The sequence below is a fragment of the Hydra vulgaris genome, chromosome 07, assembly GCF_038396675.1.
Source record: "Hydra vulgaris chromosome 07, alternate assembly HydraT2T_AEP".
Taxonomy (NCBI): domain Eukaryota; kingdom Metazoa; phylum Cnidaria; class Hydrozoa; order Anthoathecata; family Hydridae; genus Hydra; species Hydra vulgaris.
Genome location: NC_088926.1, coordinates 2,896,492 through 2,915,918, shown reverse-complemented (window position 1 = coordinate 2,915,918; position 19,427 = coordinate 2,896,492). Strand labels below are relative to the sequence as shown.

The following is a 19,427-nucleotide window of genomic DNA, read 5'->3' as shown; positions in this document are numbered from 1 at the left end:
TAATCATTTTGTAAGGGTGTGTAAACTAAACACAAAGTACTCTTCTTCAAGCCAATTGTTCAAAACCGAAAATTACCCTAACCAAAACCTTACCATTGTTGAAAAAAGGAAAGTACCAAAAACTGTTACTTTCCTTGGTCGTACTTGCTAGTACTTAAAAGTAATTAGATATTAATAAAAAAGAATCATGACAAAAGAAACAATGTTTTTGAAAATGAATAACCTGAGGCAGTTCATTCCAAACATTTTGACAATATTAGCTTATACTAAACTCCTGCTAAAAAAGAATTTTTAAGATTTTGAAGTCATAAACATACTATTACTATAAAAAAAAATAAAAAGATTCTATTCTCTTATTTATTTATTTATTTTTTTCTTTAAAAAATTTTCCAGTATTAGTAGATGTATCTTTAAGTGATTTCAGTGATCAAATCATCAATTTTCATCATTCACAGAATACTATTAGAACTTGTGGGTGATATTAACCTCTACAACTGCTTGGAATTTTTTGAGTTTTCAAAAGAGTATGGATTTAGCTTCAACTTATCAAGCTTGACATAAACTCAATCAAATGGTGGTAGTAAAATAGACAAAAAACTTAAAAAAGTACAAAAAAAATGTCTTGAACAAATACTTTGAAGAATGCTGCTTTTTCATTGTTAAGTGTTAATTTTATTAGCTTCTTTAAAATATAAATTGAACAATTGGATCAAGTTGAACAATTGTCAAGAAGCAACAAAAATACTATGCTTAAAATACATTTAAAATTGAAGAAAAAAAAAAAGACAATTAAATTGGTAGAATCATGAGGAAAGTCACAATTCAAGATAAGGTCACACCCTTTTTATCCTACAGTGTCATAGATAAGTATGGAAGAGTATATGTATGTAATTATAAGGATGTAATAAAAACCAATCATGAACTTCTTGTTTATTGGTAGAAACAACTTGATCTACCTCATGAAAATACTAGAAAAGGATACCGAAATTTATAATTTTGACAGTATTTTTTTAAAGTTTTAATTTTTTTTTTTTTTTTCTTGTTTGATTTTGTTATAAATATAAATTTAATAAATTAAATTTTAATTATAAATTAAATTTTAAGATTATATGTTTTAGTTGTTTAAGAACAATATGGAGGATACTAAAATTCATGATGCAAATCATAGCAAAAAGTTTGTCAAATTGAAAGACAGTGATGAGTTGAATAATAGCAAAAACTCTTCAATTGATGAAGATGGAGGTAGGTAAAATTTGCAATCAAATGTTTGCTTTTTATATATAATGCTGGTTACTGTGAAAACATGGTCTAGAGGATTAGGAAGCATGATATTGGCTTGTGAGTTGTTGGTGAGAAGATAAATGTGAAGTAATTATGCTGTGATAAATTTGTTAATTTTATTATCTGTATTAAAAAATATTTTTACATTTTTTGTGAGATGAATATGAGTTAATTATGCTGTTATAATTTGCAGACTTTTTTAAAATACTTTCTTTATTTCTATAGCAGTATACTCATCAAAAAAGGTAGTTGCATATTACTTGTAATTTATTACTCCTACATATTTATGGACATATAAAAGTTAATTTTCAAACTCTTTAAAGTTTAATAGACTATAATAGGTTTTGATTTGTCATAAAAATTTTATTGATGTAACATAGAACTTAATTGGATAACAAATGATTTATAAATAATAATAGACAGGTTCATTTTTATTTTCAGTTGATTTTTTATGAGGCAGTTTTAATATAAAAGATTGTTTATTTAGACATTTTTATTATTAAGAATTTAAAAATATTGTTTTTAAAAATGCCTGAATTAAAAAAATTGTCATTTATTTAGATTTTTTTTTCTATTGTTTTTGTTTGAGGTTATTGTAATGTAATATCAGTAAATATTGACATGATTTTTGCTTTGTTTGCTTTGTTTATCCAAAGTATGAAATTTTTAATGTTTGCCCAAGTGTTTAAAATTTAATAATCAGTAAGACTTTTTATTGGGATGTTTTTATTCTAGATTGCATATTTGTAAAATTATAAAGGTATGGCTATGGTTATAATATATAACCATATATTACATATATAGTATATGATTATATTATATATTATATATATATATATATATATATATATATATATATATATATATTATATATATTATAAAAAAATTATGGGGTCAAAAAAATATATTATATTATGTTGATCTCATAATTATTTTTTTTAGTTTTGTAAACAATCCTACAAAAAAAAGTTTTTTATTTTTATTTTTTGTACTAAAAGTATATTTATTTAAGTTATAAGTAAAGCCAAAATTGTTCCCCTCTTGCTGGGCTTGGTTAAAGTAAACAATGACATTTATAGAAGTTTAATTAAAGAAGTTTATAGAAGTTTTTAATTTACAGAAGTTTATAAAAGTTTATAGTTATAGAAGTTTATAAAAGTTGATAATTATAGAAGTTTAATTAATTTTTGTGCATTGTTTTTTCTTAGGATAATCACAAAGGAAGAGTAAAAAATTGTAGTTTTATTTTATAAAAGGTTTCTTTTTGTAATATATTCAGCACAAAAGCAGTTAAAGGAAAATAGCATAAGAAACTACTTTTTAAGTTGGTGGTTACACAAAGCATTAGCTCTCATTCTTAAACTATTGAAAGTTGTAAAGTATGAGAGTTATAAAGAAACCAGTAATCTGAACTGATTATCGATGTTAAAAAAACTGTTTAATTTATTATGTTATAATTTTTCTATTGTTTTATTTTCTATTATTTACACATGAAACTGAAATTCAACCTTAGCTTAGGAATCGATCTTAGCGTCAGACAATACATTTTGTTTAGAGTTCATTTTTTTTTTGTTGAAAAGATGGAAGAAATAGTTACTACTAAAAACAGACAGCTCCACAAGAAAGAGCAAACCATGGGGTAGAGTGAGGCAAGACTTGAATTCAGCAAGAATGAATAAAAGCTTCCATAGCCTGATTTCATGAGAAATAAAGATTCCATGATGACATCAGCCCAAGAATCTTTTAAAATTAAAGAGTGAAGGTAAGTGATTAGGATCATAAAATATCTGTGTATGAAATTGAGGAAGATAAAAATTGCAAGCTTTAAAGCCAACAAGGTTGGTGGTGTTAGAGCTTAACTATTCGGTGTAATGATCATAATGTAACTAGCATAACAATATTTGCCAAGGGATAAAGAGATAGGACTTAGTCAATTTGATTAAAAATAAAATTAAAAAGAGTGTATTACTGAGAAGTAGGAAAACACTAAAGAACAAAAAAGAATGGTGATTGAGCTAAAAGATCCAAAAAAAGGTCAACCTAGTGCTCATAAAAATTTTGGAAAAATAAGTTTCTTAATAAAAATTTTGGAAAAATAAGTTACTTATATAAAAATCATCATTTTATTAATTAAACTATAGTTTTAAAAAAAAAAAATTAACTAAAAATAAAAAAATAATATATATTTTTTTTTATAAAATTATTCTTATTTCCAAAAATTCTATAATATTTTCATTCTAAATTTAATACTGCAGCCGTTACTTATTCGTGAGTGTTTGATACAGAAGTCTATGTACTAGACATAAATGACTACCTCCCGAAGGGCATTACACACAAGAAATATGCAGATAATATCCTAGCTTAAATAACTGGTAATAACTTTTTCCTTCCACAAAAAGTGGCAGATTGTCTACAACAATGGTGCAATGATAAGAAAATGTTTCTCAACATAGCCAAATGCAAAGTTATTTATATTGGCAGAGGTGAAAAGCCAGTCATAACATTAAAAAGCGAAATTCTTGAAGTTGTCATACAAATACCTTGACATCAACTTCAACTCAATTCTCAATTTTGACAAGCAGTGGTCTAGTCTACATAAGAAAATTACCCCTATTCAGTATCTTTTAAAGCAGCTCCAAATATTTGGTGGATGGTCTCAAACCCATGCTTATATCTGCCTACAGGGGTTACTACCTTAGCCACTTCACTTACAATGCAGTTATCCTCACCTTAACGACCAATAAAACTAGATCTAGGATGTAAGTCTTTCAAAACCTTCTAAATGCTGCTGATATTGATCCACATGATGCTAGCTACTATGGTATCCTTCCTATTAAAGAACATCTTGATTTCGTATGTCTCAGCACGCTTAAACGAATTTTAAACAAACCTAACCATCCAATCACACTTAGTCTACATAAAAACAATCACTCATATTCTAACTTCAAATTTAATACCAGATCTGCAAAATCAACAATGTATTTAAACACATATTAAAAAGAATTTATCTGCTATCTTCGTAATGATGCAAATAAACCTGGACCCTTTAATTTACCTGAATTCATTCAATAGAATATTTCAAAATATTGTGCTATTGTTTTTTTGTAAACTTAAATCAATATTTATTTCAAAAAAAGATTATATAAAAGAAGTCATGGCAGCCATTACACCCGTCATAATGGCAAAAAAGAGTTCATTTGAAGAACTCTTTTTTGCCATTATGACGGATTATAAGAGAAAATTTGTTCACATTTTCTAATACAAAAAGCATCACTTTTTGTATTAGAAAATGTGAACAAATTTTATAAAGTCTTTTTTTTTACTGAACAACACACCTTAGTGGCCAAAGTGGTTAGATTGTAGCATTCTAAAGTGAAATGCCGTGGTTCAAATCCTTGCTTTTCAACATTTAAAAAAAAAATCTTTTTTGAGTTTTTAAAACAACAAAATAAAAATTTTTTTGCAGTCCAATAGATATTCTTACTTTTATAAAGTTTTATTTTTATTTAAAAATTGTATTTTGGCAAAATCTCCTTAATTTTGATTTAAAGCATTTATTTTATTAAATTTTCGTATTTTGTTTTTTAAATTGTGTTAAAAATTGGCGGTCTAGTGTATTTTAGTGGCCAAAGTGATTAGCTTGTTGCTTTTCTCAAGTGCAACTTGAGTGTTCAAATCCTGTCGCTTGCAAATAATTTTTTTAAATCTTTTCCAATTTTCTAAAATACAAATTAAAAAATTTTTGAAGTTCTATTGTTGATATATAAAGATATAATATACTTTAACAAACAAAAAGGAGAGAGTTTTTAAAAAGCTTAAAATTGTAATAAACATCAAAACGGCAGTATAAATTATTTAAGTTATTAATGTGCTTAGGTAATTAGTTAAGTCTACTCGTTTAACACACATTAAAGAGAAAACTTTTTTTTTATAGGAAAAAAGATTTAACATTCAAACTTATTTTCTTCAAAATTAAATAACTGGTCGAGGTTCTTAATAAGCTGCAGATGGTCTGGAAAAAAGTTTAATAAAAACTTAACAAAGTAAAAAAGTTATTTCTGTACCCATTTTTTATAGAAGTTTACAATTTTACAATTAGAAGTTTTAAAGTATTGAACATTAATTGTTAATTCAAGACAAAGGTTTGACAGGTTTTTATTTTCTACCACTAAGTAGCAGTTCTTACAACAACTACTGAAGCATTTAAAAAAATTTTTAAGTTATGTTATAAATTCTTTTTTTTTAAATTCTTTTTTTATTCGTAACTTTAAAAGGTAGACAATATGTATAGTTTTTCTATCGCTTACTAAAAAATATTGAAGAAAGGAATAGGTAAAAAAATGGTCGGTGTAGAATAAACTTACCAAGACCTGTATTTTATGGATCCTGAATGCTAATTTTATATAATTTCTTTTGAGTACCAGTTCGACATACTTCTTAAAATATTTTTTTTAATATTAGTTATTTTTTTACTTATTTTTTTATTTTTATTTTATTACACTGATTAAATAATAAAGCCATTACAAATAACACTAAGGATTGAAGATGAATGCCGAGTTTCGCAAAAAATGAGTAGCTCTTTTTTTATCATAGACTAAATCATGAATGATGTATGACAGCCTAAGCTAACAGCTATGTGGTTTCCTCATTCTTGAGGAAATAATAAGAGAGACTCTTTCTATGTGCAACATGGCACTGTTAATACTCTGATATTTTACAGCTGTTGATTGAATCAGCCTCTCTGAGAGCCATCCCAGAGTTCTAGAATTCTTGCAACCAGTCTTTTCAAAACCATTAAGCTCAGTTTTAGAGCTGCAACCTTATTAAGATATAACAGTAAGAGATGTACAATCATTATGAAGGAGCAACAAGCAAAAACCCATGAGTAAAGTTATGAAGATTTAGTGTTCATCATCCAAATCAAAAAACAATGTTAAACAGGTTTGAATTTATACCATCCTTTTAGAGGCCAACAGAATATTTTGCTTTTCCTGAAAGTCTTTGCCTGGTAGGTTTTCTTCGGTCCTCATCTTGGATTTTTTGCAACATTTTACTGGTTTTAAAGAGATTACTGCAACATTTTACTGGAACATATTACTTGAACAAATTACTACTAAAAGTCACTAGAACAAGTTATCGGACCACATTGGAACATATAACTGGAGGAAAATTCTAAAACAATTTACTGTATATATACATATATATTTGGTTTCATATTTATTATATATATATATATATATATATATATATATATATATATATATATATATATATATATATATATATATATATATATAAATGTGTGTGTGCATAACATATATATACCCTATATGTAGTGTATATATATATATATGTGTATATACATTTATATATATGTGTATACACATGTATTTTTTTTAAGTATATCGAGCTGTAAACAAACCTTACATCTTTTCATTTTAATTTAATTTAACTAATATTCTTTCAAAACCTCATTAAATTTTATGGTTTTTTAGTTTTTTAATTGCAATTTTAATCTGTTGATCTGGTAATCTTGGTTTTCATCTTACTCACATTCATTTAGTGACATTTGAAAATCTGTATAAATTATTGTTTTATTATGTATAGTCTGCCTAATAATAATAGACTGCTTGAAATTTCCACTTTGCTTTACTTTGAAAGTCTAAATTTACTTAAATTTACTTTGAAGTTTCCACTTTGGTTTTTTTAAGTTGTTTCAAGTACTTGCTGGATTGAAGAAGGAATTAATGAACTAAATGCTGCTTTTTCCAAACTTTTTGAAGCTTGGAAACAAAGCAAGAACACTCTTTACTTAAAGGTATATCAGAACAAACTGGGGGGTAATTCCATGTCAAATGACCTAGGTTATGTCACCATACATCTCAGATTTTGCTGATTTTTATACATTTGAGAGTGCTTAGTAAAATAAGAATTCTTTGAAATTTTTAGCTTCTTGCTCCAAGAAGATCCTGAAATATGACCGTTTTACTTTTAGCAGATACTGGCCAGGCCCCTCTTGTCCCTTCAAAATTGCAATGTTTATTTAGAGGTTTCAAGTTACATAACTTTAAAAATATTTCATTTTTTTACTTAAAAATTTGTAACTGGCTATTTTTGGGGGTGACGAATCCACTGAAATGACAAAAAGTGTAAAAAATTATTATTAAGTACCTTATCAATTTAAATAAAATTGGTCAATTTTTTAAATATCTGTTTATAATGCATAAAAAACTTATGTAGCCTTAATGAAAACAAAAAAATATATATTACGCACCATTTTATATTAATTGATCTTTCAAAAAATATAAAGATTTTGATCTGCAAGTTAATGGATTTCCGTGTATGGATAATGGGGCATCGTTCCCACAGTTTTTGTAGCGAAATATTGCAATTGATTTTTCCCAACCCAATCCAACTAGCTGGAGCTCTAAAAATTTTGGCATTTTTGTTGTGCCAATGAATGTGCATGTTAAAATTGTTTTTAGGGCCCCAAAATATTTGGGCCTTCGGGCAAGTGCTTGGGACATGGGCAAGTGCTCCACTTTTTTGTAGTAGAATCCTGTGATTTTGATCTGCAAGTTAATGGATTTCTATATTTGGATAATGGGTATGGTTCCCACTTTTTTGTAGCAGAATATTGCAATTGATTTTCCCTAGCTTCCAGACAAACTGGAGCTCTAAATTAAAATTGTTTCCAGTGCAGATGACCAGAGGGTCCATGACACTGTGGCCATATCCTACTTATTTTCTCAACAAAAAAATTTTTTGTTTCTGTTTGCTTTTTTAATTCAGTAAAAATAACTTTGAATATATTGTTTTTAAAAGTTTTTTTGGTTTGTACTTGTTCTGTTTTATTTAATTATTTACAAAAGAAAATCCAAAAATTTAATGTGTCAAGATTGTGAAAAGATTTGCTTAGATGCATAAACGGTCAAATAATACATACGCCCAATTGTTGTTACAGGTGCACTGATGGTACAAATTATATTGGTGATTGGAACCCAAAACTTATCTGCTCTAGATGGTTAGAAGAATTTGTTAAAAGGACCATGTGGGTGCATATATGTTGCCATACCATCTTGCTCAATATTGTCAATTTTATTTATCATACCAATCCAATGAAATATATAATATATACAAAGAACATATTTACCTAATTCAATGTATTAATGTTAATTTTCAATGTATTGATGTTAATTTGCTGATTATGTTAAATACTTTGAATATCAGTAAAAGAAAACATGTCTATTATATTCAAATCTTCACTTGTTTATTTAAAGCTAATAGTTTCTATAGATTCTGGGTTAAATTGATGATAGCTCCTAATTCCAGAAATTGTACTACTTAGCAGAAAACGTTTTTTCAAAGTGGTGCTCAGTTTTGTCAGTCTTTTTTTCTTAACGCAGTCAAGCGTTTTATTACAATTCAATATCTGGTCATTTATGGGGCTTTGTAGACTTGTATTTTCAGCTAATCGTTTTACAGTGCCACCAACACTGTCATGCAGATTATGCATTTTTGGTACAAGTCATGGTAATCACATGGTGATTTACCATGACTTGTAGCAAAAATGTCTAATCTGCATCAATGTCAAAATCATCTTTATGGAGACAGATATTGTAAAGGTTTTTGTTGTTTTTATACAGCTCAGCACAACCATCTGAAAAATAACGAATCTTTGAAATATTAAGATGATTTTCTTTTAAATTAACTATTTGTGTCTGAACTTCATACACAAAACCAATGTCATGCTCATTATCTTCTGACATGAAGCAAAGCGATTTTTCTTTAAGCTGGTCATTTTTGTTTAATAAATAGAGAGCAATGCCGTGTAATATGACTTTGGCACCAATGGTAACTTCGGATTTCATCTTGAATCGCAAAACGTGTAGTTTTCTGCAAAAACACTTAAGACAATACAGCAGTCTTTTGCCAAATTCCTTTTGTTGCCTTATGTATCTTGCTTGACATTTTACAATGTAGGAATGAATTGTTCACTTGTTTATTGCCTCTGATAACATCAATTTGTATTCTTTAGTTGTTGCTGTCTGACAGATCAGTCTTATTCTGTTTGTTTTCTTTTTAATTCAAACAGTTTTAAATTATACAATGTAAAATTCTGTTAAAATCATTGTTTTAGATGGATGACTGTTTTTAATCCACATACTTGCAAATCAAAAATCTCATAAACATATGTACTTTTTTTAAACATTTTAAGAAAGTGCCCCAGTCTTATGGACCCTCTAATCATTTGCCCTAGAAACAATTTTAACACGTTCATCAGGACTACACAAATGCTGAAAGTTTCAGAGCTCCAGTTTGTCTGAAAAGTAGTGAAAAAATCACAAGGTTCCGCTACAAAAAGTGGGCCCATGACCCAGCCCCCTTCCCCCTGGTATCTTGGGCCCTTAAAACAACTTTAACATGCATGCTCATCAGCACTACAGAAATACCAAAAGTTTCAGAGCTCCAGCTAGTCTGGAAGGTAGTGAAAAATCAGTTGCAATACTCCGCTACAAATTAGTGGGAACTGTGCCTGTTATCCATATATGGATATCCATATACTTGCAAATCAAAATCTTTATATTTTTTGAAAGATCAATTAATATAAAATGATGTGTAATATATATTTTTTTGATATCATCAAGACCACACAGGTTCCTTGAGCATCAAAGTTAGGTATATAAAAAATTACCTAAATTAATTTAAATTGATAAATACAGGTACTTAAAAATAATTGTTTACAATTCTGATCATTTCATTGGATTCACCACCCCTGAAAACAGCCAGGTAAAAGTTTTTAAGTAAAAAGATCAAATATTTTTAAAGTTATGTAACTTGAGACCTATAAATAAACGTTGCAATTCTGAGGGAACAAGAGGGGCCTGGCCAACATTTGTTAAAAGTAAAATGGTCATAATTCAGAATCTTCTTGGAGCCAAAGGCTAAAATTTTCAAGGAATTCTGATCTTACTAAGTACTCTAAACTGTATAAAAATCTGCAAAATCTGAGATATAGGGTGACTTTTCTGGGTCATTTGACATGGAGTTACCCTAGAATCTTCATATTTTTTGCTTCTTTTACAATGACAAACTTATAGTACAATAATACATCACCATTTCACTAAATCATGATTTTGGCCAAAAAAATCTAGCCAAATTCATGATTTAAAAAAAAAAATACAATTTTAAAGTTTTCTCCTAACCCCTGCTATATTGAATTTTTTGAATTAGATGTTATTTGCCCATAAAGTGGTTGCTATGGAAACCATTTTAGCCTAAAAACAGTGTTATATATGTGACTATAAGGGGGAGAATTTTTTCATATTTGTGTTAAGTAAATTCCAGGTAGTTTCTAAACTTCAACCTTTTGGTATGTTCATACTTCTCATATAAGTGTTATTCATACTTGTCAAATAACAATCTCATATAAAGATTTTCCCCCCAAAATTGCGCTGTGTAGGGCCTAGGAACCTAAAGTACCTAAAAAAAAAACATTTTAATTTCTCTATGCTGACTTGATACCAACCTAAATCGCTTTTTGCCAACCTTATTTTTCCTAATTCGGAGGGCTGCATTTTTAAGTACCTACTTAACTTTATTAGTTTCTGTTATAAGTTTTATAAAGTTAACATTTTATTGTAAACTAAATTTCTATGAAGTTAACAGTCTTATACTAGAGATAAAATAAAATAGTAATCGTGTTGTTACAAGCAATGATGTTTCAGTAACTGCTACATTTAAAAGGGCTGAGTAATAGAAATACTAGGAGTGCATCTCACACGACCAGTATGTCGCATGACCAGTATGTGTACTTTCACTATGAGTAACTAAAATTATAAAGTTTAATTGAAAATTTTTGTTTTGGCTAAAGAATTCCAACAATGCATTGTATGAACTTCCACAAATAGACCACTGCGTATTTTTGGGAAGTTAGGTAACTTTCTCAGTAGATACCCAGTAGATACTAGATGAAGATAACGTCAACACTTTTTTATTTTAGGTTTGATTTCTTATTGTTTACTGCCATCTTTTTCTTTGTTCTTCCCATTTTTCTGAAACAAGTTAAAAAATATATTAAATAATTGTTATGTTATCTAAATAATAAATAGAAGTAAAGAATTTAGACCATAATACTTTGCTACAGGTGGTAGAAATAGAAATTAATATTATATTTAAATCTTCAAATTTTTTTACCATTGGCTTTGTGTACACAAAAGGTGATGAGAATACAGTGAGGGAGTACAGTTGGAGGCACTTATACCAGTGTGGAGACGTAATGGAGAGCAAAAGACTTGTTCTGCTCTCCATTAATCTCCACAATGGATATGTATATATTCAGAGTATATGTATATATATATATATATATATATATATATATATATATATATATATATATATATATATATATACATATACTCTCAGTATATATATATACATATACTCAGAGTATACATATATATATATTCATATACTCATATATACATATATATATATATACATATACTCAGAGTATATGTAATATATATATATATATATATATATATATATATATATATATATATATATATATATATATATATATCTTTAAATGTTCTAATATAACATCTGTTTTATTTTAAAGGAGATTTGGGTGATCGAACGCTTAGTAAAGAGAGATTATATTACCAGGAGAAGCAATCAAGGTTTAATAAGCGCTCAAATTCCCTTGACTTTGAACGACTTGGTGAGGGTGAACGCAGAAGCTCATTGTACGAGCTGAAAAACATAGAAAACCCTGTAGTTACTAAAGGTAATCGAATATCATCTCGCACTAACCTTTTATTTGAGCAATACAAACGTGACATGACCTCATTTTCATCATCTGAAAATTTAAACATTGAAATTGGTGACATTAGTAAAAGAGAGCCAGTAGACATGGATGTTGAAGAAAAAAAAAGAGCTCAAGAAATTAAAGAGGAGAAAGAGCGTGAACTTAATCTTGTTAAAGCACAATATCAAAAGCGTTTGGATGACGAACAGAGAGAGTTAGAAAAGGAGCGTGAGAACCAAAGGTTGCAACAAGAAATCAAAAGCAGGAAATCTCTAGGTATGTCATTGTTCTGATATTATAGTTTTGGTTGTAATTTTGCTATAATTTCTAGTATTAATAACAGTATGCTAACTCCAACCATTTAACACATTTAGTTTTTTTGTCTTTTTTCTTTTTTTTAACTTTCAAGACAAAAAATGTTTTTCTTATTTTGTTTTTAACTCAAAAACGTTAAAAATATATATATAATAGAATAGAATATAAGAAAGAAATATATATAATAAAAATATATATAAAATAGAATAGAATATAAGAAAGAAATTAAAGAGGCTTTTTATAAATTTTATTAAGTAAATTTTTGTTTTAATCAAAAACTATAAGGTGCAAAGTCATGGTTCAACAAAAATATTGTGTAACATATTGTGCATAATACATCTCTGCTTTCATATTTTGAATTTTCTTTATAAAAAATTTTATTGCCTTATTTTTTTTAAAGTTTAAAAAACTCAAAGTACGACAACAACATTTTTAAGATTAAAGTTTTAAGCTTCAAACTGTTTTTTTTTTTTTTCAATGAAAATGTTTGTTTTGATTTTATTTGTTCCTTTTTTTATATATATATTATATGTATATTATATATATCAGGCCTTGTTAAGAAGCGTTACGCAGCTCGCAATTTGCTTGCGAAAAGACGATTTGCCTACGCGTTCAGCAGTTATGCACTACGCAAAAACTTTTTTCTTTTAGAATATTTAAATTATCTTTTGGTGTCGTTAACATGACGTTTATTCAGAAGAAATTAAGTCGTAATAAAAGCATTTAACCGCAATTGTAAACTAATAGATTTTTTGTTAAAGAAACAGTTTGTTTCTTTAACAAAAAAAATTTTTGTTGTTGTTAAAAGTTAGTTAAAAAAAATAAATTGTGTTTAAAGTTTTATCTTAAGGAATTAAATATATAAATTCCTTTTAAATATAAAAATTATTTTTTGTCATAATAGTTTAAAAAAATGCACGATTTATTTTGATGTAAATATTTTATTAATAAGATATTTTGTTTATTGTTAATTCAATAACGTTAAGTTTTAATGACGTTCGTTTAATTTATGAAAATAAATTATGATCACAAATATGTTATCGGTAACTGATAAATAATATAAAAAAACTCTTTATTATTTAAAAACATTATTAAAAAGGGTTCACAAAATAAATAAGAAAAAGTTTATTAACAGTTAATAAAATAACCAAAAACCAACTGTAAAACTATTAGAAAATAAATATTGTTTTACGTTTTATGAAAAAAATATTTTTTTCAAAATAAAATTTAGTTCATATTTGAAAAAAATGATAAAAATGATTTTTCAAATAGGAACTTAGATTTTATTTGTAACTTTTGTTATGGTGAGAAAAAAAAACTGTTTGTATGTTTTTTAACGGGTTAATAAAATAACTTTAATTTACAATGCGGTACTTGAAAAGACGCTAGTGACAAAATACTTTTAACAATACAAAATATATTTGCTGAGTTTGAGGTACTTAGATATGCGTTACGCGTTTTCATTACGCAGCAAAATCTCGTAACAAAGCCTGATATATTATATTTTTATTTAAAATTGATATTTATTTAAAAACTTTGGCATATAAAATTTGCCAAATGGTCACAAACGAGCAGTGAACGCCTAATGGAAGAAATGAAGTACATTAGAATAAAGAAGAATTATTTTTCGAACAAAACATGTTTTGACAGTCATCAAGACAAAAATAAAGATTAATAGAGGAATATTTAAAAATAAATAAGACAGACAATGCACCTAAACAGTACTAACAATAATAATAAAAAAAATTGTTTTGTAAACATTAATATGAACGGAAATATACAAAAAAAAATATGTCACCAGACAAAAAAGAAGTAAAACAAAAAATTGATTACAAAAATAAAAAGTATGCATACAACAATGAAAGACCTCAGAATGGAAAAAAACATTATTGCTAATGTGTAAACATAATTTGTGTAGTGATTAAGTAATAAATTTCTCCTCAGAGTCGCGTCTATTATTACTGGCGTTTCGATGATCAGCACTAATAACTAGTTTATAACGTCAGACAAACGTCATCTCCACTTATGCTCTACCCCGCGACTTACACCAAATCCATACTGCAGTAAAAAAGGACTCACTACAAATAGCCAAAACCCAACCGTACCCAAATTTGTAAACTCTAATATTTTTTGATGATATGATGCAAAAAGTGTAGATATACTGTACAATATAAATAAAAATAACTAAATAAATCATATACCATATCACCGGTAGAAAACACTAAGCACAATAAATTAAAATTCTCATAAAAACACCAGAACAAAACTAAAGTATGAAAACAGAAATTACTAATAAATTTCCCCCTAAGATCATTTAAACCAAATAGGTACTTCCAGCAAAAATAAACCAAAAGCAATCAAATGACAATATACCCTATTAAAAACCCTTTTAAAATTAAATAAAGCACAATAGAGTCGTTAAAAAACTCTAATGCTGTCATAGATACTTCATTCGAATTTTGTTAACCAATCTAAAGTATAAGAAAATGAACAACTCGCAGCAACAACAAGTAACTTAAGAACAACAAGTAACTTAAAAAAGCAGAACAACAAGTAACTTAAAATCATTAAAAATCAAGTAATATATGATAGTAGAAAAAATATATGTATTGCCTGCAAAATGTAAATGATTTAAACATGTAGTGAAGGATATAAGAAATTCTCTGAATAATAATAAAAGACGAAAATTGTGCATGTAAAAATTACAACAAAGCTGAGAAATGAATGTAAGATAATATAGCATAAAAGTTCCTTGATAATAGTAATAGTATGAAAATCAGCGGATACATAATATATTAAAAAGTATTGTAATAAGATTAACTAAATACTGTAATAAGACCAGATAAAAAGATGTCCAAAATATGTCGAAACCAGACAAAACATGTCAAAAGCCACTAGTTTTGAGAAAATGATTAAAAAAAATGTTTGGGCTAAACATTTTTTTTTATCATTTTCTTAAAACTAGTGGCTTTCGTCAAGTCTGTAGATTGTACATCTTTATCAAGTCTGTAGATTGTACAATGAAACTTGCTGTTTTGTTGTACAATCTACAGACTTGATAATTTATTCAAGTGTGTTTTATTCCTAAGAGTTTTTGTACATAATGTCATTGACTTTTTTGTTTGTTTACATAATTGATCTTTTCAAAAACGAGGTGAGCTTCGACTAAAATAAAAAAGTTAGTTTTTCTTGGTATGCATTTATTCTTTTGTTTTTATCATAAAAATTTAGCCCAAGCATTTTTTTTTTAATCATTTTCTTTAATATGAACACAACTTATCAACCAAAAGTTTGGGATCCTTTTAAGCAATAAACACAAACAAAATGCATCTTTTCATTTTCTAACAGACCAAAACTTAAATCAACTTTGGATGTGATTTGTTAATCGTTCAGATTGGACTCCAACAAAACATTCTGTTTTATGTGAAATTCGTTTTGAAAATAAACATATAATTAGAGGTGAAAAATGCACCCTTAATTGGTTTTTAATATCTGTTCCTTCTATATACTTGTATACTTGTAAACTTTTGCAAAAAAATTATCATAAGCAGTTTTAAAAACTTCTCGAAGTCCTCCTAAAAAGAGAATATTCCAAAAAGATCAATTAGAAATATTTAAGGAAAATGATACAATTACAAATGTACATAATTTGAATGAAGCAGTAGCACCTCCAGGGGTTTCAATTTATACAATTTAAAAAAGGTGGTGTATTTTATAATATAGTATTTAATGTACAAACATATTTTCTAACTATATTAGAATCAATAACAGTTGATGTAAGACCTAAATGTATGTTTGCAATACAAAGGAACACCATTTCCATTACCAAGTTGGTTTGTCAAAGGACATAATGCAAAAATTGATAAGATTAGTATGCTAGAAAAATTTCCTTCTTATATGAGAAACTACACATTAGAAAATCATGACACTATTTTAGACACAGTTAAAGATGGAGAGCTTTTTTAGCCACATGGCAGGCCAACATGTTCTGGAGAGATGATTTAGTATGCATAACTTCTACGTTATACATCTTTGCAGGCATACAAACTATTAGTTTCCTTTACCATCAATATCTTTGTAAAATAAAGTTCAGCAAGAAGGTATCGATTCTATAAAGGCTCTAAAATTTCTAAGTGAAAAAGGAAAAATTTATCCTAATTGTATTATGATGAAATGTATTTACAAAAAGCAGCACAATATCAAGGAGGAGAGTATGTTTATGCTGACAAAGTAGGTAACGTGTGCAAAGGAATAGTCACATTTAAAATCGAAGTGACTCAATAGAAATCACATTGAAAATCGAAGTGAAGAAATTATGGAAATTTCCCTTGATTATAATAGTCAAGTGACAATAACTATAGCAGGCTGTTGCAAAAAAATTGTTAAAAAGGTCTAAATGCAAAAACTACAAAGCTGGAGACATTGATCTTGGAAATAACTCTTATCTATCTCTATTATTGCATGGTGGACTATTTGTACCAAGCTTGTAGTATTTGTTTGTAGTGTATTTGTACCCTGCAAACAGCTTGTAGTATTTATTTGTAGTGTATTTGCGAAGAATTTGGTTTCCAATAATAACTTAAAAACATTTTAAAAGAGGCAAAGAAAAAAGTGAAATCAAATTTGCTAATATATATCAGTTGCATAGCATTTGTTTATAAAGTTTAATAAAATTTACCTATTGGTTTCTTTGAACTACTTCTTGACATTTTTTTCATAGCATTAAAGTATACATGAACACAGATATATATTATAGATAAATATAATGTACATAGATATAAATGTATATTGATTTGAATAATTTCTGTGACAATTCCAACAAATATTACACTAATGTCTTTAAATCCTTGATACCTATTTTATCTTAAAAAATTTATATATTAAAAACCAACTGCCACTTTTACATTAAAAATCTGTAAGTTAAAAATGAAGATTTGAGTTGCTTTTTAAAAATATTATTTTCTGTGCAGCCATTTTTTCCATTAAAAATTAGCCCCTTAAGTTCCTATCAAAAATGTAAGATATATAGCCATGAATATAGTAGGCCATGGGCGTTTTTGTATACACTCTTTAAAGCATATTTTAACAGAAAATGATGAATCAGAAATATAGGGTGCTGATTTTTTGTCGTTTTTTGCCTGCCCTGCAAATAGCCTGCCAAATCAATGCTTTTTTTTACCAAACTGACCATGTTTTGTGTATTTAAATTTCTTATCTACTTTTTTCCCTATATTTTTGCATTATAATAGACCAGCACCAGGATATTACTGGTGATCATACTTCATATAAGTTTCATCTTCAATAATTCAAACATTTTTAGAAATATAATTGTCATATAACTTTTTTTCAGCGGTTTTGTGCACCTTTTTTTTTAAATTTCAGAACAGCTAGGCACTTTTTGCTATTTGAAAGCTTGAAAAGCATGTTTGTTTCGAACTTTTACAACAAAACTATAAGAAAGTCCTTATTTTTTTGTGCATTCCTTTAGTGAGAAGCTTGCATTATTCATAAAACTGTTATCCAGTTTTTTAACCAATTTTATATCGCTCTTTCTTCCGTTAACAGATTTGCGTTTGATCAATTTTGTTTAGAAAAAACTGTAAATAACATAACTAACGGTGTATTTGCAACTTTTTTGCCATTGAATTGTAGCTTCTATATTTGGATTTTCCACATATTTGTGCAAAGTATTTTTTATAACGTCTTCTTCTTTTGTCATTTTTGAAACTTATTTTAAGTTAAATGTGAAAACTAAAACATTTTTTTTTTTAATGTTAAATGTTGCCAACAAAATACAAACACAACAAAAAATATATGTATATATATTAAGGGTGTACACATTTAATTTATGTAAACGCTCAATATATACATATATGTGTGTGTGTGTGTTTATACACACACACACACACACACAGTTTCAGCATTAAATGAAAATAAATACAATGTAAAATTATCAATTTTTTGTTATGTAACAACTGTTCAACTTACAACTGTTGTTGCAACTAAAGTTGTAAACTATTACGAAGGAATGAGAGAGGGGCAAGTGAATTCAGTGTAGGGTAGAAGAGTGTTCCAGCTAATTTTTCACAGAAATCGATTTTTGACAAAACAAAATCAGATTTTTAAACTGTCGTTATTGACCACTCTAGCTGTTGCTAATGTTTAGTCTGGAGTTTTTAGTCTGCGCTCTTCCTTCACACAAGCCAAATTGTGCATCTGTATGGTATTTAGATAGATTGATGCAATTAAAATAAGATACAATTGGCAAAAAAAAGATGTTGATGGAATAAATAGATTCCATAAAGAAACATGGGAGTCAATCATTCATAAATTTTGAAGCAGTACAGAAAGTTGAATTCTCCTCAAAATATATACACCGTTTTTTGAAATCCATCAGTGGTTTATATAGATGAGATATAGCACAAAACCAGTGCTATATCTCAAGTGCCTAGCTCCTGCTAATATTTAGCCAAAGTCAGGTTTGTTAAAAGCTATTCAGCTTGTGTTGCTCATATATAAGTCATAGTCATTGGCATGTTGTTGCAGGCGTGGATTTTTTTGAGGGTGTATATGTGAGGGGCGGGGGGGGGCGGTCCCAAAGAAATATTGAATACAAAAATGTTGTTAGTAATTTCAGATGCTATAGGTTTAATAGCCTATAATACTTGGTTTACAAAAAAACGTAACAAAGTAACCAATGAATTAGGTGGCTTTGAAACACCAGTACACTGACATATTATGTTTTAATCAAAAACAAGACTGAAATTGGGTGAGGTATCCAAGATGAAGCTTGTATTACGCAGCTCAAGTTAGTAGTGGCATGATATTAATGAAAAATCTAAAGAGAAGTTAGTATAAATCAGGTCATAAAAAAGGTTAGGGAAAGTAAAATAAATAAGAAAAAGCTTTTTAGAAGTATCTAGCAAAGAACTCCGTAAAACTCAGAGGCAAAAGAATGTCTTAACAGACTTCTACATTACTTGGTGGTGAAATGTAGAAGTAGGTAAAGTTGTAAATG

The 19,427-nt window shown here is 27.6% G+C and overlaps 1 protein-coding gene across 3 annotated transcripts in view; it reads left to right on the top strand.

Moving 5' to 3' along the window:
- The window catches only part of LOC100200691 (mRNA export factor GLE1), a 50,592-nt gene that overhangs the window by 19,309 nt on the left and 11,856 nt on the right, over positions 1-19,427 (top strand). For all 3 annotated transcript variants that reach the window (XM_065800812.1, XM_065800810.1, XM_065800811.1), the window contains exons 2-3: positions 1,119-1,242; positions 11,906-12,370. In XM_065800812.1, coding sequence (XP_065656884.1) covers positions 1,134-1,242; positions 11,906-12,370 — 574 coding nt within the window. In that variant the 5' untranslated portion in view covers positions 1,119-1,133. The remainder of the gene's footprint in view (positions 1-1,118; positions 1,243-11,905; positions 12,371-19,427) is intronic.